Source organism: Muntiacus reevesi, chromosome 7 (assembly GCF_963930625.1).
Source record: "Muntiacus reevesi chromosome 7, mMunRee1.1, whole genome shotgun sequence".
Taxonomy (NCBI): domain Eukaryota; kingdom Metazoa; phylum Chordata; class Mammalia; order Artiodactyla; family Cervidae; genus Muntiacus; species Muntiacus reevesi.
In genome coordinates, this window is record NC_089255.1 from 32,963,577 (window position 1) to 32,987,446 (window position 23,870).

The following is a 23,870-nucleotide window of genomic DNA, read 5'->3' on the forward strand; positions in this document are numbered from 1 at the left end:
GCAAGGACTTGTGAACAATCTGGAGTGGTCTGTCCTAAAGGCAGTTTTACAGGTTGTCCTATCTGCTTATAGATCTGTTAAAGCTGTACATTCTCCCTTGGCTTGAGCTCTGCATATCAGAGTAATTTTTTAGCTTTATACATTCTTGAAGATTTTAATGTTGTTCTTTTACTGATGGGTCCCTCCTACTAGACTTTAGACCCTGAGTAGGCACTATTTTTTTAAATTTCCTTCTGCCCTCTTTATTATTTCTTTTTGTGATAAGAATACTCAATGTAAGATTTACCCTCTTAGCAAATCTTTAAGTATACAACACAGTGTTGTTAACTGTAAACACAATAAAACTGTTAACTGAATATAATACAATATTGTTATGCTGTAAAGTAGATCTCTAGGACTTATTCATCTTATATATGTCACTTTGCTTATGAGGACTGTGCCAAGATCCCTCTGATTTTGAAACTTCAATAAAATGGATTGCCAGTTCTTCAGAAATTTATATTTAACAGATATCCTATTTCTTCCCTAGACTGGTGACCACCATTCTACTTTCTGTGTTAGGATTTTTAGATTCCTCATAAAGATGGTATCATTAGTATTTGTCTTTCTGCATCTGGCTTATCTCATTTTGTATTTTCCATGTTCATCTATGTTGTCACAAATGACTGGATTTCCTTCTTTTTAAAGCTGGGTAATATTCCATTGTATACATATACCACATTTTCTTTATCCATTCATCTGTTGAAGGACACTTAAGTTGTTTCCATATCTTGGCTATTATAAACAATACAGCAGTGAATATGGTAGTGAAGATCTCTTTGAGATCCTCACTTCAGCTCCTTATGTACATGTATACCCACAAGTGGGATTTTTAAAACATTCTTGTGCATTCTAACATTATTTGTTTTTCCCTTTTTTTAATTATAGTATTTTTAAGTACAGAGCTTCAAGCTTTACAGATACTACAGAACAAGAAGTGTAAAAATTCTCAATTAGATAAAAATAGTGAAATTTATCAGGAAGTTCAGGCTATCTGCGATACCCTTGGGATTCCCAAGTCAACAACTTCTGACATTCCGCTTATGCTAAACCAAGTGGAATCAAAGGTATTGTATTTGTTTTATTTTTTATTTCCCCGAAATTCAATTAAATGCGAACATGTAAACTCTGGGAGATGGTGAGGGACAGGAAGGCTGGCATGCTGCAGTCCGTGGTGTCGCAAAGAGTCAGACATGGCTTGGCGACTGAACAGCAACAGCAAGTTTTTAAATTTTATTTATTTATTTTTGGCTGTGCTGGGTCTTCATTGCTGTGCAGGCTTTTCTTTGGTTTTGGAGAGCGTGGGTTTTTCCCTAGCTGTGGCACGGAGCCTTCTCATTGTGGCGGCTTCTCATGGAGCGTGGGCTCTAGGGTGCATGGGATCTTTGTGGATCAGGGATCAAACCTGTGCCTCCTGCATTGACAGGCAAATTATTTACCTCTAAGCCACCAGGAGAGCTCCTGTAAATGTATTATGGATGAAAATACTCATGAAAATGAGTACTGTGTGAGTTAGGGGTGCTCATCCTCTGTGGAGTCAGTAATTAACATACAACTTCACAATTGGCCTCTGTATCTTCAGTTGGTATTTGTAAATTCAACCACCTTTAGATCAGATGGTACTGTAATTGTATTTAGTGAAAAAAATTCACGTACAGGTGAACCAGCACAATTCAAACTCATGTTGTTCAAGAATCAACTGTTTCCTTTAAATACAAGATATACATTCTAATTAGAGAGACACTTATCTTCATGTAAAGCTAAATTTTTCACGTAAAACTAAATAGTATACTTTTGACCTTATTTCCCTATTACTAGTATTCAGGAGGGAGAAGGCAGTGGCACCCCACTCCAGTACTCTTGCCTGGAAAATTCCACGGATGGAGGAGCCTGGTGGGCTGCAGTCCATGGGGTCGCACAGAGTTGGACACGACTGAAGCGACTTAGCAGCAGCAGCAGCAGTATTCAGAAATCAGATCTTAATGAGAAAGTGCTAGGTTTTGTGAAAGTTTGCTGTTTGCCCTTATAGAAATCTTCCTGCAAATTTAAGGATCTGGTTTCTAAACAAGGTTGAATTACAGTGTAATGAAAGAAGTAGAGTTTTCCTTTAAAAGCAAACTAAATTTCTTTTTAATGGATGCTATTAACAAAATTTCAATGTGATTGTCTTTGGCAGTGAGCAAAGAAATCTGCAATTTCTGATGGATAAGTGTTTAGGAAATGTTTGTTGTATAGTTAATAAATGAATGAGTACCTTGATGGAGTAATTAAGAACAACTAATTAATTAACAAGTAATTAACAACAACAAAACTGTATCTCTAGCTTTTGAATTTTTTTTTCAATTATAAAACTATCCTCATTCCCAGTCAAGGAATAAATTTGAATACTGCTCTTGCTGACCAAATTCTAGCCTAATTTCTAGGTTTTGTAGGAGTTCTCTAGGAGAATAATACAGGATTCATTTTTCAAGGAAAAGAAAATTTTCACCCTCAAGAATAGGTACTAAAACTCTGTTTTTAGACTTGCTGTTTTAGATTATATTCTTGAATAAAGTACTCTTTTGCACTGATAATTTATTTGCTGAAAACAAGATTTGTCTTAATGAATGTAAGAGAAAGTTAGTATCATTAAGATAAAAACACAGTATTAAAAAGTTTTGTTTTCTTTTAGAACTGGCAAACCAAAAAATAAGCCTATGAATCCCAGCTCAAGAATATTGTTCTGTAGTTCATAAATTGCTCTTCAGAATTTGTTTCTCTGGATTAAGAATTATCTGGGGTTGCTGAATACCTGGGGCTGTTTCAGATTGAGACAGATTTCTAGACTCTTCCTAATCTTCCAGTGCATCCACATACTGATCCAAAAGATATAATTGAAGTGCCATAAAATATGCCCATTTAAGGTGTACAATTCAATGGATTTTGTGTGTGTACAGAGTACATCACCTGCGAAATCTAATTAGAATATTTCCACCATTCTCAAAAGAAGCCATGTACCCACCATTTACAGCCACTTTGCGTTACCACCACCAATTTCCAAGCTAATTTTGTATTCATAATTTTTAATTCTTTTTGAAAAGAGATCCCCCAACATTAAGCTTCATACTCCTCAAATGTGACCTGTTCCTATTTTCTCTTATTATATTATAAACTAAGCAACTGTATATATTTCATCCTGTTTGAATGACTTTTTTGATATTGCTAAAGCAAAAACAAATGTCTAAATCTTTTTCACCAAAAATAAAAATGTTTCAGTTCAAATCAGTGGCTTTGCAAAAGTGATGAAATGTGCTATAATGGTGACTAATTGAGGGCTTACTCTCCTTCATTGTCTTGCTGAACAATGAAATGTGTACAAAGTACTTAACTGAGTAAAAACAACATACTCAGGACTTCCCTGGTGGCTCAGACAGTAAAGAATCCACCTGCAATGCAGGAGACCAGGATTCGATCCCTGGGTTGGGAAGATCCCCTGGAGAAGAGAACGGTAGCCCACTCCAGTATTCTTGCCCGGAGAATCCCATGGACAGAGGAGCCTGGAGGGCTACAGTCCCTGGGGTTGGAGAGAAGTCAGACATGACTGAGTGACTAACATACATGCAACCTACTCAGCAAAGGTTTTAGTTTTGTTTTTTGTTTTTTTTTTGTGTGTGTGAGGATGTAAGAGTGTGCTGTCCTAAGAATCTGAATTTATTTCACATAAAACTTAAGATTCTCACAAGTCTTTTAGTAGTTACTTCAGTTGTCCATGTACATTATTTTTTACTCTGGAAAGGTGTGCTATAGCTTGGATTAATGTGACTTGCTTCCTTGAGGATGACTCTGCATTGTAGTGATATTCTTTCTTAGTATGTGAAGGTATGTTTTAATGATTTCTTGTTAACATTTTATTAATTCTCTGGCATTCACAACATTTTAGGCACGAATAAGATTGTTTTAAATTGGGGATATACATTTTCACAATCTTCTATGTTTAATTTTAGGTGAAAGATACTCTCTCAAAAGTCCAGAAAAATCATGTGGGAAAACCACTGCTGAAAATTGATTTAAATCTGGAACAGGCGGTAAACCATCCCCTCCTTTTTCATTAGTTTTATGTATATAGCTTAATTTTATGAATGGACATTAGATTTTTACATGCTTTTTAAAAAATTATATATATATATATTTGCTTTAAAGAAATCCATTTATTTATTTTAATTGGATGCTAATAACAATATTGTGGTGACTTTTGCCATACATCGACATGAATCAGCCACAGGTGCACATGTGTCCCCCCATCCTGAACCCCCTCCCCAATTCCCTCCCCACCCCATCCCTCTGGGTTGTCCGAGAACACCGGCTTTGAGTGCCCTGCTTCATGCATCGAACTGGCGTTGGTCATCTGTTTTACATATGGTAATATACATGTTTCAATGCTTTTCTCTCAAATCATCCTGCCCTCGCCTTTTCCCATATAGTCCAAAAGTCTGTTCTTTACATCTGTATCTCTTGCTGTCTTGTCAGTTCAGTTCAGTCGCTCAGTTGTGTCCCAACTCTTTGCGACCCTATGAACTGCAACACGCCAGGCCTCCCTGTCCATCACCAGCTCCTGGAGCTTACCCAAACTCATGCCCATTGAGTTGGTGATGCCATCCAACCATCTCATCCTCTGTCATCCCCTTCTCCTCCTGCCCTCAATCTTTCCCAGCATCAGGGTCTTTTCCAATGAGTCAGCTCTTCTCATCAGGTGGCTAAAGTATTGGAATTTCAGCTTCAACATCAGTCCTTCCAATGAATACCCAGGACTGATCTCCTTTAAGATGAACTGGTTGGATCTTCTTGCAGTCCAAGGGACTCTCAAGAGTCTTCTCCAACACCACAGTTCAAAAACATAAATTATTTGGCTCTCAGCTTTCTTTATAGTCCAACTCTCACATTCATACATGACTACTGGAAAAAACATAGCCTTGACTAGACGGACCTTTGTTGGCAAAGTAATGTCTGCTTTTTAATATGCTGTCCAGGTTGGTCATGACTTTCCTTCTAAGGAGTAAGTGTCTTTTAATTTCATGGCTGCAGTCACCATCTGCAGTGATTTTGGAGCCCAAAAAAATAAAGTCAGCCACTGTTTGCTCATCTATTTGCCATGAAGTGATGGGACTGGATGCCATGATCTTAGTGCCGTCTTGTAGATTTTTTATATTGGAGAATTAAAATGGATTGATCTTCTAGAGCAGTAGGTCCTAACATTTCTTCATTCAGATGATTAATTTAAAAAAATGACCAAAAGTATTTACAGTGCCTAATATGTTAACATAGTTGTAATTTGAAAAGTATAGTAACTCAGTGTCAATAAGATGGGAAGTTGTTATTTTCTTTCCTTACTGGTCCAGACTACTTTGCAAATAGGCCTTTCACTTAAATTAACATGTTTGATTGAAGATCAGGTAAACTAACAACTGTTGAGTTAATTTGCATGTTTGATATCTGTTGACTATCATAAGTGTTCTATCAAATATCTTTTTTATTTAAATAGTTTACTGTTAGGTCTTACGGGATCAAAATGACCATCAAGTACCATCTTTTGAATAGTAGGAAACATTGACCACAATTTTCAAAATTCTTTTTTTTTTTTTCCAAAATTCTTTTCTGTGCATAATGAGTCTAAAGGTTATGATTGTTTTCAATTTCTTTAGGAAAAACTGGAAAGAATCAATGATGCTCTTTCATGTGAATATGAGTGCCGCCGGCGGATGTTGATGAAACGATTAGATGTAACAGTGCAGTCCTTTGGATGGTCTGACAGAGCAAAGGTAAGGCTGTTTTCCCGTTTGCGTCCTGTAGGTGGTACTCTGTGACAGCTCTTCAGGCTCTCTTGTCTGTTATGTAATGATGCCGCATTTGCACTTTATTGCTTTGTCTGAAACTCCTGCCTAGACCAAAACTACTGGTCTGAAATAATCCTGGTTTCTGTTCATAGATATGTTAATTTCTGACTATATCTTTCACATTTATTTAAAACTCAGTTGTTATGATTTATGCAAGGATACAAGGAAGTCTGGCGTGCTGTAGTCCATGGGGTTGCAAAGAGTTGGACATGACTGAGCCACTGAATTGAACTGAACTGATACATAAAAGAAGGCATCATATGTGGTGGTGAGATAGATATAGTGAGCAACTGGTCAATTAGGCAGCACTGATGTCTGAACAAATCTTAAAGGTGTCTTAAGGCTATGAACTGTGTTCCAGTTGAAAAGGGTTGCAGGGTGGGAGCATTCCCAAATGTGAATCTCCTCAGATAGTTTTCTGGAGAGCTGTCATCCATTATTCCCATTTTATGCCTTTAATCTGTACCTAGGATGCTTCTGGGATCATCCACCCTACCCTGCATCACAGTCTGGAATCACTGCAGACAGTAAGCTGGGGCAAATATAGGAAAACATTTGCTTCTCCTGTTAGAGGGATCATTGTCCTATGCTTCTGGATATCCAGTGTCTGAAAATCACAGGTTCATGTGGATTGTCCAGTTTTATAGTTGTTTCAAGTGATAGGTAAATCTGTGCCTGTTATTCTCAGATACTATTATTACATTCTTGGGTAAGTGGGTGGTTCTTCTGCCCCATCTTGTATCAGTTGAGGTCACTTATGCAGCTTCATTCAGTGGGTACCTGGGCTGGGGTGGATTGGAACATCTAAGATGGTTGTCTTGCGTCTCTGGGTTCTGATGTCAGCAAGGGCTGCCTCACTTGTCATCTGTGCTCTTAGGTGGTCCTTCTCTCAATGTGCCCTATATTGGTTTCCTGTGGCTGCTGTAACAAATTACCACAAATTTAGTGGTTTAAATAATACACATATATTCTCTCGACAGACCTTGACATCAGAAGTCCTAAAATGAAGGTATTGGCAGGGTTGCGACTCCTCCTAGACACTGCAGGGGAGAATCTATTTCCTTGCATTTCCTACTTTCCAGATACTACCTGTGTACCTCATCTCTTGATCTGATTCTCCATCTTCAGAATTAAGTGTGGGATCTTCCAGTCTTTCTCTTTCTGCTTCTATTGTCATACACCTTCTCCTGTGTCGCTCTTATCAAGATCCTTGTGATTACACTGGGCTCACCCAGATAATTGATCTCAAGATCCTAACTTAACTTGCATTTGTATCTGCAAGGCAGCATAGTCACAGGTTCCAGGGAGGGTGGAGACATCTCTGGGGAACCATTCTATTTACCAGATGTTTTATCTTCCTTTTAATGGATTTTATTTTTTCCCTACATTGTGTTTCTTTACCATATGCTGCTGCTGCTTTTTTCTTCCTTTTTTTTTTCTTTTTAAAAATCAGGTATTCTGATGAGTCCTTTTTTTTCTGTATACTTTCACCCTCATGGCTTGTACTGTCCTATTGCAGTTTGGGCCACTTGCACACCTATCCTTGGCTACTCCACCATTTCTTGGATCCCATGGTCTTCTCTTTCATAGCTTTTTTCTCTCAACCTGCTACAGTAAATGCACAAACAACTTCCTAACAAAGGAGACATAGGGGTGATTTTTCTGAATCCTTACATTATGAAAATGTTTATTCTGCTGCCACATTTGATTGATAGTTTGAGTAAATATAAAATTCTAGGTGGAAAACATTTTTCTCTAAGAATATTGAAGGCATTGCTTCGATGTTCTCTAGCATGTAGTGCCACTGTTGAGAAACCCGATGCCATCCCCCATTCTTTTGGATGAGCTTTTATTTTTCTCTGAGAGCTTTTAGACTCTCTTCTCTATCCTTAGAGTTCTGAAATTTCACAGCATATGTCAGTCAGGGTCTTTTTTAATTCATTGTGCTAAACATTAGGTGGGCCTTTGAACCTATAGACTCAACTTTAATATTTCTTTTATATTTTCTCTTTTTGAAACTCTTATTCAGCTATTAGACTTCCTGAGTAGATCCTCTTAAGTTGCTTTTTCTTTTCTTATTTTCTCTTTTCCTTTTTGATTCACTTTCTTGGAATTTTCCTCAATTTTATTTTGTGCTTGTCATTAAATTTTTGTTTCTGCTATCATTTTTCCCTTTCTGGGAATTTTTTTTCCTATTTGAGTTTTCCTTTCCTGTGTTTTTTTCTTTCTTTTTTTTTTTTTTTTGTTTTATTGACTGTGCTATCTTCTTAAATGGGGATAAAAAAATTTTTTTATGAAAGGTTTTTTGTTTTGTTTTTTCCCCTTCAATTATTTCCTATCTCTTCCAGGGCAATTTTTGATTTGTTTTTCTTGGTCTTTGTCTTGTGGAGGCTTTCTTCAAATGCATTATGGTCTTTTGTTGTCCATATTTAAGAGAAGACACTGAAAAACTGCTTGGGAACTGATTTGTTGATCAGGATTGTTGATGTCAGGTTTTGGAGCTGGCTACTGTGCAGTGGAAATTTCTAATGCTCACTTGTAGAAGTGTGGCTGCTCATTTTTTTTTAAGAAGGGAAGCCTCATTTTTCCTGTACATTTTTCTCATTTGGCCAGGGGAGGCGGAGTGGCAGCATGGCCCCGATGGTTGGAAGAATAGATTATTCCACAAGTAGACGAGTTAACTAACCCCTATTTTTGGCTCCTGATTTCATTTTCTGAGACGCTGGTTCTCTTCTTACCTGTATCCCTCTTTCCATTCTGTTTATTGTAGTATTTGTGTACTTTTAAAAAAAAAAATAATATGTGTAATCTGACTCATTTACGTAGAAATACTCCCTTAGGTATATACATAGTTTCCTTCCAGACACCTTGTAGACAGATACAAAAAAAAAAAAATTAAAGAATGACTAGAACAGGATTGTTGGTGAGCTATTGTTATTTCACAGGAAAAAAAAAAATTTTTTTAGCATAGTAATAGAATAGCTGTAAGGGAGAGTTGAGGACTGTCTTATGTGTATTTTCTTTCAATAAATATTTATTTAGCACCTCACATGTATCAAGCACTACGATGTACCTGGTTCTGGATGAGCATCCAGTACCTTATATGATTAGATGTAGAACGTTTTTAGAATATTTCACTGTAATATCTAATTGGCTTCTCAGAATGTTAAAACCTGTTTCTCTTCATACCAGGATAAATTTTAGACACGTGTGTCCATGTGTTTGAGGTAACCATTGTATGCAAGAAACCTAGATGCTCTGAGAGGTTTGAGTTACCAAAGAAGTAGATGACATAATTGCAAACTTAAAGAAAGGAAATAGAATTTAGATGTGTGGAAAGTATGAGTTTTACTGACCTGGAAACTTAGTGGAGGTTCTATACATATTGGGTATCCAGTTTAATCTGCTAGAATTTTAATGAGAAAAGGAATTTAGGAATATAAAGAATATTGTTAAAGGTAGTGCATTAAAAGTATCTTAACATACTAAATTGGAGGATATTTTCAGTGTTGTCCTTAAGGTTATAGAAGAAACCAAAACAAATGAGTTTTGGCATGCTCTTTGAACATTCAGAGTGGCACAGACTCATGGTAATGTAGACTCTTGACTAGCCTTGAACTTAGAGACTCTGAGAAAATATACTTTTAGGAAATACCTTGATATTTTTATCTTGGTGTTTTTTCATCATGTTTTAGGACAAGGAGATTGTGTTTTTGTTCATTTTTCTTTATTCTGGAAGATTTTTTAAATGTTTTTTTCTTAGATTATGATCAAATTTTGACCTTTCATGTCATCCTTTTCAATTGTATATGAGTATATGCATTTATACCCTGAGTTTTCTTATTAAATTTATTGTATCTTTATATTATTCTCCCTGTTTCATGTGTCTGATGTTGTTGAATGATTGATCAACTGTTGTTCTACAGCATTTAAAATCTTTCCACATTTTATCATGTGGATATACTCTATTGATATTGAGGTTTCCTTTAATTTTGTCTTCATTGAGCCTGCAATGAAATCCTTGACAACTACATTTTTGTTCATGTACATGATATATTCCTAAAAATGGAATTTCTTAAAGAATATGCATTTTAAAAATGCTCTTCATACACCCTGTATAGAGTTGCCCTTCAAGAAGATTATAAACATTTATTTGTATGGTTAGTCTGGTTTCTCTATTATTTTGCTAGTATTGAAATAAAAGTATAACTTTATAGTATTTTTTTTTGTGAATCTAGTGTGATCATTGTCCCATATCTCTAAAAGTTCTACTTTAATATCCTTTTTTATATTAATGTTTAATTTCTTATTGAGATATAATTCACAATCTTAAAGTGTATAATTTAGTGGAGTTTAGTATACTCTCTGTATTATGTAACCATGATCTAATTCTAGAACATTTCCCTCAACCGCAAAAGAAATATTCCTTTCAGCAGTCATTCACAGTACCCTCACCTTCCTTTACTATAATCTAGTTTGTTTCTCTTTGGATCTGCCTGTTCTGTGTATGTCATATATATAAGGAATTATACAATGTGTGACTTTATGTCTGACTTCTTAGCATAATGCTGTCAGGTTTCATTCATGTTTCCTCACATAACTGCACAATCAGCCTTTTGTGTCTGCAGATGTGAAACCTGTGGATTCCTGAATGGAAATTCACTGTTGTCAAAGGTTATGACTCTTAATGCTCTTGATTCACATGGCCAGATTGTTTTTTAGAAAGTTTTTATGAATTTAAACTCGTACAAATAAGGTAAATGACATTTTGCTCTCACTTTAGCCTCTTGAATATTTAGAATATTATCAATTTTATGGCTAACTTGATGGTTAAAAATGATTACATTGTTTTCATTTGTGTATTTGTCTTATTAGTAAAGTTGAACTTTTTTTCATAAGCTTATTAGTCATTTGAATTTCCTATTTTTTTGAAATTTCTATTTGTGTCTTATATATTTTTTTCCCCTGAGGCCTTCCTGTTTTCCTTCTGATTGAGCTTTTTATATATTAAGGAAGTTAGCTAGTTGCTTTATTTGTTGAAAATATTTTCCCCAGTTGTCTTTTATGTCTTGGGATATGCAGAAATTGTAGTCTTTATAACATAGTTATGTTTTTCAGTTTTAAAACTTTAAAAAAATGAACTTTTTAAAAGTCTTACTTTTTTAATTGGAGTTCAGTTGATTTACAGTGTTGTGTTAGATTCTGTTGTACAGCAAAGCAAGACAGTTACGCATGTGCCTGTATCCAGTCTTCTTTAGAGTCTGTTCCCATGTGGGTCGTTACAGAGTACTGACGAGCGCTCCCTGCGTTATACAGGAGGTTCCTACTAGTTGTCTGCTGTCTAGCTGACATACAGTAGTAGGTATATGTCAATGCCAGTCTCCCAGTTTATTCCTCCCTCCCTTCGTCCTTAATAACCATAAGTTTGTTTTCTACATCTGTGACTATTTCTGTTTTGTAAATAGGTTCATTTGTATGTTTTTTTACATTTCACATATAAGCAGTATCATGATATTTGTCTTTCTCTGTTTGACCTAACTTCACTTAATATGATAAGCTTGAGGTCCATCCATGTTGCTGCAAATGATATTAGTTTGTTCTTTTATGTGGCTGGGTAATATTCCATTGTATATATACACCATACCTTCTTCATCCATTCCTCCGTTGATGGACATTTAGGTTGCTTCCATGTCCTGGCTGTTGCAAATAGTGCTGCAGTGAACATTGGGGTGCATGTATCCTTTTGAATTTAGTTTTCCAGATATATGCCCTGAAGTGGGATTGTGGCATCATGTGGTAGCTCTACTTTTAGTTTTTTTAAGGAATCTCGATACTGTTCTCCATAAAGAAAGTGAAAGTCGCTCACTCGTGTCTGACTTTTTGCTACCCCATGGCCTATATAGTCCATGGAATTCTCTAGACCAGAATACTACTAGAGTGGGTAGCCGTAGTAGTGTTATATTAATTTAATGCAAGAGATTTCTGTGTATTAATTTTATATTCTGCAGTTTTGCCAAATTCTTTGAGCTCTAGTAGTTTTCTGGTTGCAGTTTTAGGATTTTCTATGTATAGTATCATGTCATCTTCAAACAGTGACAGTTCTACTTCTTCTCCAATTTGGATTCTTTTTATTTCTCTTTCTTCTCTGACTGCCATGGCTAGGACTTCGAAAACTATGTTGAATAAAAGTGATGAGAGTGAACATCCTTGTCTTGTTTCTGATCTTAGAGGAAATACTTAACAATTTTTCACCATTGAGAATAATTTTGCTGTGGGTTTGTCATGTATGGCCTTTATTAAGTTGAGGTATGTTCCCTCTGTTTCCACATTTGGAGAGCTTTTATCTGAAATTGGTGTTGGATTTTGTCAAAAGTTTTTTCTGCATCTGTTAAGATGATCATATGGTTTTATTCTTCAGTTTGTTAACATGATATATCAAATTGATTGATTTTACCTATGTTGAAGAGTCCTTGCATCTCTGGGATAAATCCCACTCAATCATGGTGTCTGATTGTTTTAATGTGTTGTTGGATTTGGTTTGCTAGTATTTTTCTGAGGATTTTTGCATCCATGTTCATCAGTGATGTTATCCTGTAATTTTCTTTTTTTATGATATCTTTGTCTGGTTTTGGTATCAAGGTGGCCTCATAGAATGAACTTGGGGGGGGGTGTTCCTTCCTCTCCTAAGTTTTTGAAATAGTTTGAGAAGGATGGGTGTTAACTCTTCTCTAAATGCTTGATAGAATTCACCTGTGAAGCTCTCTGGTCCTGGACTTTTGTTTGTTAGAAGTTTTTATATTACTGTTTCAATTTACTAATTCTGATGATCTGTTCATATATTCTGTTTCTTTCTGGTTCAGTCTTGTAAGGTTGTATCTTTCTAAGAATTTGTCCTTTTCTCTAGATTATTCATTTTATTGGCATATAGTTGCTCTAGTTAAACAATGAACTCTTGTTATATTTGGAATCCCTTGTTATATGTTATGCATTATTATTATTTTACAAATAGACAACAATTCATTCCAGCACTATTTTAAAAAATCTGCTTTCTCACTGATCCTTTTTTATGTTTTAATATTTTTTAGAGCAGTTTTAGGTTCATAGCAATATTGAACAGAAAGTTCTGAGATTTCCATTTAGCCCTTGCTTGTACACTTACATAGCCCCATTATCAACATCCGCCACCAGTGTAGTAAATTGTTGCAGTTGATGAACCTATATTGATACGTCATTATTATCCAAAGTTTGTAGCTTACATTAGGTTTCACTCTTGATGCTGTATATTCTATGGGTTTGAAAAAATATACAAAGACATATATTCACCATTATAGTATCATACAGAGTATTTTCACTGCCCTAAAAATCTTGTCTTCTTTGCCTATTCTTCCCTCCCTCCCCACAACCTTTAGGAACCCACTGATAGTTTTTACTATCTCTATAGTTTTGCTTTTTTCAGAATTTCATATAGTTGGAATCATACAGATCATTATTTTCGGATTAGCTTCTTTCATTTAATAATAGGCATTTAAATTTCCTCCATTTCTATTGTCTCACTGATCTTTGATGCTTTCTCTATCATTTATTGTATTCATACGTTTATGAGGCCCGGGATCTTCACTGCCTCTTTTGTTTCATCAGTTCATTCCCTCCCCGCAAGTTCCATTTAATTAGAGTGAGATAGGATAGTGTACCTGTACAAACACTCTAAAAGGCTGTTTTGAGGATTAAAGAAGTGATATTAAGTGAAGAATATCATGGCACTTTTAATAAGTAGTCAGTGAATGTAAGTTGTTAGAGCAGTGATGAATAATTTCATATTACCTGTTAATTGATGATAAAACTCTTTTCAAAATTGTTTTGGTCATTTCATACATATTTCATTTCTGAGTTAACTGTAGATATCCCTTACCTCCCTGCTCCACTAAAAATATATCCCAAGAGGATTGCAATAAACGTATAAGTTAATTTCAAGGAAAACTGACAATACTCAATGTCGTCCCCTCCCCCCCATTCAGAAACATGGTATTTCTCTCCATTTATTCAAGCTCTTCTTTTGTTTTTGTAGATTTACTAACGTTTTCTTCTTAAAGTTTCTCTATGTGTTTTCAGTAAAGCTATTTTTAGGTATTTTGCTGTTTGTTAATTCGAGTGGAATCTTTTTTGTACTTTTAAAATGAGTTGTTATGGGTAGTTACATAGTCTTTTAGCATTTGTCGGTTTCTTTTTTTCCCCTTCATTCTACTTACAGATTATCAGATACTTGAATGTTTTGCTGTTTATTTCTTTGCTTGTGTTTTATCTTTTTTTTCCTTTCTGAAGATTATGATTGCCATTGCTCTTTCATTGAAATGTTCTTTGGTTCCTTTCTCCCCTGACTTTTGTCATTTAGTTAAAAACAGATGACATAGCAAGAATTTACCAACCTAAGCGTTATGCTTTGTCACCCAAGACAACAATAACCTTGGCACATTTACTTGCTGCCCGTGAAGATCTGTCCAAGATCATCAGGACAAGTAGTGGATCCAGCCGGGAGAATACAGCGTGTGCCATTAATAAGGTTGGTTTTTCTTTTAATACAGTGGAGAAAGAATTTATAATGTCTTTGATTGATGTTTTTACAGATTTCAATCCATTTTTCATCCCAGTGAACGCCTAGAAAAGAGAGTCAGTTTAGGCTTACTAATATTTTCTGTGTGCATGTTTATTTGAATCTATATTCATAAATCACAGTTTTTAATCTGAATTAGAAGAATTAAGAATTATTTTTATCAGTATCATTAGCCAGATTTATTTGCCTTCTTTCCAATAATGTTTCCATTTTTTGTCAGTAAAAAATCTGTAGGAGTCATTTTGTATACTCACAACATACTCCTTAGATCCGTGGTATAGAGGAAAGCGTACATGCTTTGGAGTCATACAGATGTGGGTTCACATCCGAGCTCTATCATTTACTTAGAGAAATTACTTCTGCAATTTAGAAATTGCAAAATCTCTTGGATGTTCCATTTCCTGATTTAGAGTATAGGTCCACTTCTCTGACAGTGGTCTTAAATCAACTCAGAGAGTCTGAATTTTTTACTTTACAACAGTGGCAGCAACAATAAAATAATTTAGAGTGTTTATATCAGCTTGTCTCGCATATACTCTTCAGTTAGAGCACTTTATGACAAACTTTACTATAAAAGAGCCAAAAGTCAGAAGTATGGGACTTGGGTAATTTTACAATATCAGTTCTCAGTGCAGTGAGAAAGATGTCCTGTATCAGGGGATGGTTGTATATAAAATCAGTTTGCTAATTACCATTTAGGCACCAGTGTTTGGGCCTTCCTGCTTCTATTTTAGATCAGCCTCCTCTCTTCTGAAAGTTTTCCATTTTTAAATATGTTACTTTATATCTTGCATCAAGGTTATAAGCTAGTCTTTCTGGATCAAGAGTTTTCTTAAGTAATATTGCCCATCTCTTTTCTGAGTTTGTAATTGATAGTCTGATTATTTGAGGGCAATCTTATTATCAGATCTTGGAACAATGTCCCTGTATGTCTACCAACATTGAATGTTTGGTGGAGAGACCAATGAGGGTAACAACCAAGAAAAGCTGTTTTCTGGATTTGGTTAATTAGGACATTATTGCAGACTTTATAGCATACTTTGAAGAATATATGTGTACTTTGAACCTTGTCCAACAGTGTGGAATTTGTGCTTTTTTTGTCTTCATTTATGATATAAAGTAGTAAAACATGATTTTGATTAGAGGATCAAGGAAAGTAGAACACAACTGATTCGTAGGTCATTTTGGCTGAGGCAGATTTGGTTTATCTTCTTTACTGAAAGACACTAGCAGGAAATTATTTGCTTCCTGTTGGTCTCTGTTCATGGACATATAAAATAGCTCCTTTCTACAGAGGTTGGGGTACTTGAAGCAAACTCTTCCTTAGTTTACCCTTTGAAGTATTATGAAGCATGGTTAAGGAAGTGTATTAAGTCTTTATTTTCTTTATAATATAGTAACTAGTATCATTGAAAGTTAGCTTAAGTTTCTCATAAAAAAAAGGAATAGTTCATTGAAAATCCTTGTAGCTCTTTGCAGTTGATAACTTCACATCTGCCTGTATTACACCCATGTGTTATCATATGTACTTCATACTTTGTTGAAATAAAATGTGCTTAGAAATAGTCTTTTATGGGATAGTCTATTAACAAACCAGTGGCAATAGAAAGTCCAGGGTTGTGTAAATGAATATGGAGTTAAGTAGTCTAGGGTATGAAGTTTATGTATATTGTAAATGTTTTGCTAAAAAGTTTTCTTAGTGTGATGGCTACTACATTTGTTATAAAATTTACCAAAAAGGTTTAAGCAAGTTCTTAAGTTTCATAAATATTCTCCCACACTGTTTAAAATAACAGCACATTGTGAGGAATTTGTCATACATCACTTTTATATTTTCAATATTAATTCATATTGCCGTGTCTGGTACTTTCATGTCCTAAAATATTTGGCTTCTGTTTCTTTATTAGAACAATAACTTCAATGTTCCTTGCATCCTTTAAGTAAATTTTAACTTTTACAATATTGGAAACTGAAAGAAAGTATTTCTTTACGCAGGTGCTGATGGGAAGGGTGCCTGACAGGGGAGGACGGCCGAATGAAATTGAACCACCGCCGCCTGAGATGCCCCCCTGGCAGAAGAGACAGGAAGGCGGCGGCAGGGGAGGCTGGGGTGGTGGAGGCGGTGGCAGGGGAGGTGCTGGGAGCGGGAGAGGCGGCGGCTGGGGAGGGGGAGGCGGCTGGGGCGGTGGCGGGGCAGGGGGAGGCGGCTGGGGCGGTGCTGGGGCAGGGGGTGGTAGAGGAGGAGGTTTCCAGGGCAGGGGAGACTATGGTGGGAGGGGAGATCACGGTGGGAGAGGGGGCTATGGAGGCAGAGGAGGCTATGGCGGAAGAGGCTACGGAGATCCGTATGGAGGAGGTGGTGGTGGATACAGAAGATACTAAAAGCCACAACATTTAGATAGCAGTGCTTACTTCTTGATAGATACATTAGGCATAGTACTCTAAATAACTACTTGAGTGTCATCTTTGAAGTAAACACCATGTTAGATTCCCTGATGGTATCATTCTTGAATTGGCTTGACTATGTAAAAGAACATTGTTTTATACTGTTTGATCTCTTAGACAAAGTGATGATTTTTTTCCACACTCTGTGTACTCTTGAGCATGTTACATCTTTTTAAAAAACAAAAAAATGAGGAAAAAATATTTTTAAAAGTGTAAATATATTATTGCCATCAAACTTGGAAAATGGAAAGTATTTTATTGTCATGATTGAATTTAGATTGTTACCTGTATTTTATTCAGGTCTGAGACACATAAATGACCCCACTTGTAGTGGAAAGGAATATAAACTTATTGTCTCATCTGTAGTCCTGTGGCTGTTTTGTATTTGTTAATTCTAATTTACAAAATAGGAAAAGAGACTGTTCAGTAAGAAGTTGTCATGACTTGTGTTTTTCTTTTATATGAACAATTCCTCTGGCCGGGTTTTTGTTAAAATTCCGATAATTGAAGCCGAAGTCTACTTTTTGCTACGCATATTTATTTTCCAACTGGATGTGAAATCTGTATGATTTTGTTAGAGCAGAATTGAAGACTGAGGTCAGAATTACCATAAAGGAACAAAGACATGGACCAGTTTTACATCGTGTTATGAGAAAGATTTCTGCAAATTGGTTTCTTCTTCATTTGTGCCATTGCTTTAGGTATCCACAGATTAAAGGGCAGGCTGCTCTGTGCTGTGCAGGATTAGGACACATGTCCAGTTTTACTGATCAAAGGTAGGGCCATGATATGCCTTGGTAATTCTGATTCACAGCTAGATTTGGGAAACACAGGATTAGAGAATGTTTAAATGTGATTTATTGGTTGGAGCAGTCAAGGGCTTGGGAATCAGGAGTTGTGAATTTAAATCATGGCACTAGCCCAGGGCGGGGGCTATAGGCTGAGATGGCCATAGCTCTTAGAGATTAATTTGTCCTCTTTTGTCAAACGAGGAATGTGACACTTGAGCCTTCTCAGGTTGTTTTATAAAGATCTAAGTGCAAGTCCAATTTGTTGAGAGTTTTATAGAGGCCTGTTGTGAAAGGTGTAAAAGGTGGCCCAAGTAATGCATTTTTCTTATATAAAGAGAAAAAGATATAGTCATATAAATTTTTTCAGTTCCACTTTAAAATCTGTAGACTTCTGGTGCATTAACAACTTTCTGTAGTCTGATCGAAAGCTGAGTACCTGTGGACAAATGGATTTGGCAGTGTTACTCTTGTTTTACAGTAAACCCCATAGCGAAATCTAAAATGATAAAACTTTAAATATTGTGTATACCATAGTCTTGGACATGTCTTTTTCAAGCTAACCCTTCAAAGAAATTTGTTCAGGAGAGGAAAACATAAAATTATTTTGTTTACTTGTAAACTTTAAAAACAATTTTTTTTATTTATTGAAGAGAGAATTTCATTTGTGATAGTTGAAGAAAAAGTCTTTCCGTATAAGGAAATACTTTTATAAGTAGCTATGAACTCTGAAAAATAAATAACTTGAAAATATATAAGCAAAGACTGCTGGAGTAAAATATTTCAAAAAATTATTAGTTAAAATATTCATTTAAAAGGTTTAGATTTCTGCTTCATTTCTTTTCAGGAGCTTTAGTTGCTGATACAGAATGGGTTTACAAGTACTTTCACCTTTTTTTTAATCACTAATGGTAGAAAGATTAATTTATTAATTTATGTAGGATTTCTTTGTACTTTCATAGGCTTGCTGTTGGACTATCTGCTTCTCACTGTAAATCTTATCCAAGTTTAGCTCTTGCTCCTGGAATCATGCTAAATCTGGAACCACTCTTATTTGCACATTCTTAAAAATTTTACGTGAATGAATAGCTGAGTGGTCTAGACCCTAATATTTTTTTCTTTCCTGTGGGGTAGGGTTTTCATGATAATCTTCTCTTAGCAGAAACTTCTTTTGTAGAATATCTACTCAGTAATATCTAGAATAGCAGTAACATAATTTGGGGTCTTAATGTTAAAGGTCATAATGTGAAAATGCTTTATAAATTGAGTGCAGTCAAATGTAGAGTATGGTGAATGGCACTTCTGTGCTTCCTGAAATCTAACACCTTTTTCTGTCCTTATCATTCTTTTTGCCTAGTTCTTAATTTATTTTTTTCCTGCCACCTCATTCCCCCCCACCCCTGTTTTTCTCCCTCCCTTGGTCTATCTTATGGTATCTGATAGCACCCATAGACATATTATTGGTAGTATCTAGATTAAAGAAGTAACTGATGTCCACCCATGCATAACAATCGCACCATTACACATAAGCTCTCAAAGATGGAATGAGGTATTTCCTTTTAACCCGTTCCCTTGTTTTTTGCAGATCAAAAACGTTTTAAACCAAAACTATTTCATTACCTTTTTGTGTGTCAAAAGAAGGTATGGTTTCTGGTCTTACATTTAGATCTTTAATCCATTTTGAGTTTATTTTTGTGTATGGTGTTAGGAAGTGTTCTAGTTTCATTCTTTTACAAGTGGTTGACCAGTTTTCCCAGCACCACTTGTTAAAGAGATTGTCTTTTTTCCATTGTATATCCTTGCCTCCTTTGTCAAAGATAAGCTGTCCATAGGTTCGTGGATTTATCTCTGGGCTTTCTATTCTGTTCCATTGATCTATATTTCTGTCTTTGTGCCAGTACCATACTGTCTTGATGACTGGCTTTGTGGTAGAGTCTGAAGTCAGGCAGGTTGATTCCTCCAGTTCCATTCTTCTTTCTCAAGATTACTTTGGCTATTCGAGGTTTTTTGTATTTCCATAACTATAAAACTCCTAGAGGAGAACATAGGCAAAACACTCTCCAACATAAATCACAGCAAGATCTTCTATGACCCACCTCCCAGAATATTGGAAATAAAAGCAAAAATAAACAAATGGGACCTAATGAAAATTAAAAGCTTTTGCACAACAAAGGAAACTAAGGTGAAAAGACAGCCCTCAGATTGGGAGAAAATAATAGCAAATGAGGAAACAGACAAAGGATTAATCTCAAAAATATACAAGCAACTCCTGAAGCTCAATTCCAGAAAAATAAACGACCCAATCAAAAAATGGGTCAAAGAACTAAACAGACATTTCTCCAAAGAAGACATACGGATGGCTAACAAACACTTGAAAAGATGCTCAACATTACTCATTATCAGAGAAATGCAAATCAAAACCACAATGAGGTACCATTACAGGCCAGTCAGGATGGCTGCTATCCAAAAGTCTACAAGCAATAAATGCTGGAGAGGGTGTGGAGAAAAGGGAACCCTCTTACACTGTTGGTGGGAATGCAAACTAGTACAGCCACTATGGAAAACAGTGTGGAGATTTCTTAAAAAACTGGAAATAGAACTGCCATATGACCCAGCAATACCACTTCAGGGCATACACACTGAGGAATCCAGATCTGAAAGAGACACGTGCACCCCAATGTTCATCGCAGCACTGTTTATAATAGCCAGGACATGGAAGCAACCTAGATGCCCATCAGCAGATGAATGGATAAGGAAGCTGTGGTACATATACACCATGGAATATTACTCAGCCGTTAAAAAGAATTCATTTGAATCAGTTCTAATGAGATGGATGAAACTGGAGCCCATAATACAGAGTGAAGTAAGCCAGAAAGATAAAGAACATTACAGTATACTAACATATATATGGAATTTAGATAGATGGTAACGATAACCCTATATGCAAAACAGAAAAAGAGCCACAGAAGTACAGAACAGACTTTTGAACTCTGGGGGAGAACGTGAGGGTGGGATGTTTTGAAAGAACAGCATGTATATTATCTATGGTGAAACAGACCACCAGCCCAGGTGGGATGCATGAGTTAAGTGCTCTGGCCTGGTGCACTGGGAGGACCCAGAGGAGTCGGGTGGAGAGGGAAGTGGGAGGGGGGATCGGGATGGGGAATACGTGTAACTCTATGGCTGATTCATGTCAATGTATGACAAAATCCACTGAAGTGTTGTGAAGTGATTGGCCTCCAACTAATAAAATAATATTAAAAAAAAAAAAAAAGAAGGTATGGCTAACACCCAAAATATTTGTGATGGAAAATGTTCTGAGCAGTAATGTCATCTATACCTTGTCAGGGACACAGGGTGGAAGTATTTGGAATGGGAATTGGAGACAGAGGAGGGGAGGTAGTTTAATCTCTCCTCTTAAGGGGCAGATTGTTAGTGTAACTTGATTATTTTCTATGAAGTGTTGAAGGATTGAATTATTTTCTGTGAAGAATTGGAAAGACACAAAAGGCAAAGGAGAAAAGGAAAGATATTCCCATTTGAATGCAGAGTTCAAAAGAATAGCAAGGAGAGATAAGAAAGCCTTCCTCAGTGATCAATGCAAAGAAGTAGAGGAAAACAATAGAATGGGAAAGACTAGAGATATTTTCAAGAAAATTAGAGATACCAAGGGAACACTTCATGCAAAGATGGGCAAAATAAAGAACAGAAATGGTATGAATCTAACAGAAGCAGAAGATATTAAGAAGACGTGGTAACAATACACAAAAGAACATATAAAAAAAGATCTTCATGACCCAGATAACGACAGTGGTGTGATCATATACCTAGAGCCAGACATCCTGGAATGTGAAGTCAAGTGGGCCTTAGGAAGCATTGCTATGAACAAAGCTAGTGGAGGTGATGGAATTCCAGTTGAGCTATTTTAAATCCTAAAAGATGATGCTGTGAAAGTGCTGCAGTCAATATGCCAGCAAATTTGGAGAACTCAGCAGTGGCCAAAGGACTGGAAAAGGTCAGTTTTCATTCCAATCACAAAGAAAGGCAATGCCAAAGAATGTTCAAACTACCTCACAATTGCACTCATCCCACACACTAGCAAAGTAATACTCAAAATTCTCCAAGCCAGGCTTCAACAATACATGAACCATGAACTTCCAGATGTTCAAGGTGGATTTAGAAAAAGCAGAGGAACCAGAGGTCCAATTGACAACATCCGTTGGATCATAGAAAAAGCAAGAGAGTTCCAGAAAAGCATCTGCTTTATTGATTACACCAAAGCCTCTGACTGCGTGAAACAGAACAAACTGTGGAAAATTCTTCAAGAGATGGGAATACCAGACCACCTGACCTGCCTTCTGAGATATCCATATGCAGGTCAAGAAGCAACAGTTCGAATTGGATGTGGAACAACAGACTGGTTCCAAATAGGAAAAGGAGTACATCAAGACTGTATATTGTCACCCTGCTTATTTAACTTACATGCAGAGTACATTATGAGAAATGCTGGACTGGATGAAGCACAAGCTGGAATCAAGATTGCTGGGGGAAATATCAATAACCTCGGATATGCAGACGACACCACCCTTATGGCAGAAAGTGAAGAACTAAAGAGCTTCTTGATGAAAGTGAAAGAGAAGAGCAAAAAAACTGGCTTAAAACTCAACATTCAGAAAACTAAGATCATGGCATCCGGTCCCATCACTTCATGGCAAATAGATGGGGAAACAATGGAAACAGTGACAGACTTTATTTTCTTGGGCTCCAAAATCACTCCAGATGGTGACTGCAGCCATGAAATTAAAAGATGCTTACTCTGTAGAAGGAAAGTTATGACCAACCTAGACAGCATATTAAAAAGCAGAGACATTACTTTGTCAACAAAGGTCTGTCTAGTCAAAGCAATGGTTTTTCTAGTAGTTATGTATGGATGTGAGAGTTGGACTATAAAGAAAGCTGAGTGCCGAAGAATTGATGTTTTTGAACTGTGGTGGTGGAGAAGACTCTTGAGAGTCCCTTGGACTGCAAGGAGATTCAACCAGTTCATCCTAAAGGAGATCAGTCCTGGGTGTTCATTGGAAGGACTGATGATGAAGCTGAAAACTCCAATACTTGGGTCACCTGACGTGAAGAGCTGACTCATTTGAAAAGACTTGGATGCTGGAAAAGATTGAGGGCAGGAGGAGAAGGGGATGACAGGATGAGATGGTTGGATGGCATCACCGACTCAATGGACATCAATTTAAGTAAGCTCTGGGAGTTAGTGATGGACAGGGAAGCCTGGTGTGCTGCAGTCTGTGGGGTCGCAGAGTCGGACACGACTGAGGGACTCGGCTGAACTGAACTGATTGACTGCATTCCACTATGGAGTTTGAGTGACTAGAATCTATCTCCCTATTCCCCTTCATTGGTTTAGTTAAACAAAAGTTGCCTGGGGACTAAGGAAAAATTATGGCTATCTTTAATTAGTCTAAATGATCACTAATCGTGAGCACAAATAAATTGCTCTAGGTGATCTGTACCCTAGATTGAGCGATCCTTTACCAGTTCCATACACAGTTTCAAAGTTTCTCTTTTCTTGCTAGATTTCTTAGATAGAATTGTGGATTTAAAGATGAAAGCCACAGAGAAATGACAACCTCAGATTTGTCTCCTTCAGTGTTAAGTGTTTATAGACTTAATATTTGGGAATCGTATTTGGGGATCACTATCATTATGAAATAAGATGGTAAATGAATATTTGTATATATTAGTACTTCATGTTACATATTTAGAAAAATGTAGCTCAGTCGGTAAAGAATCTCCCTGCGGTGCAGGAGACCCCGGTTTGATCCCTGGGTTGGGAAGATCCCCTGGAGAAGCAAAGGGCAACCCACTCCAGTATCCTTGCCTGGAAAACTCATGGGCAGAGGAGCCTGGTGGGCTGCAGTCCTTGGGGTTGCAAAGAGTCAGGCACGATTGAGCGACTAACACTCATACTGAGTAATTAGTTGCTTTGCTTTTCCTTTCAGGACAACTGGTTTGGTTAATAGAATTAGAGAGTGGTCTCAGCTGTTGATTATAGTAAAAATTCAGATGAAGCATCTACATGTTTATGAACTAGAAGAAACACAGCACATC

General features: G+C 36.5%; 1 protein-coding gene across 1 annotated transcript in view; it reads left to right on the top strand.

The window, feature by feature from the left end:
- Positions 1-17,395, top strand: part of FAM98B (family with sequence similarity 98 member B) — a 30,803-nt gene extending 13,408 nt beyond the window's left edge. The window contains exons 4-8 of the mRNA XM_065940520.1: positions 928-1,106; positions 4,023-4,103; positions 5,718-5,834; positions 14,299-14,466; positions 16,513-17,395. Coding sequence (XP_065796592.1) covers positions 928-1,106; positions 4,023-4,103; positions 5,718-5,834; positions 14,299-14,466; positions 16,513-16,899 — 932 coding nt within the window. The 3' untranslated portion in view covers positions 16,900-17,395. The remainder of the gene's footprint in view (positions 1-927; positions 1,107-4,022; positions 4,104-5,717; positions 5,835-14,298; positions 14,467-16,512) is intronic.
- The last annotated feature ends 6,475 nt before the right edge of the window (positions 17,396-23,870 follow it).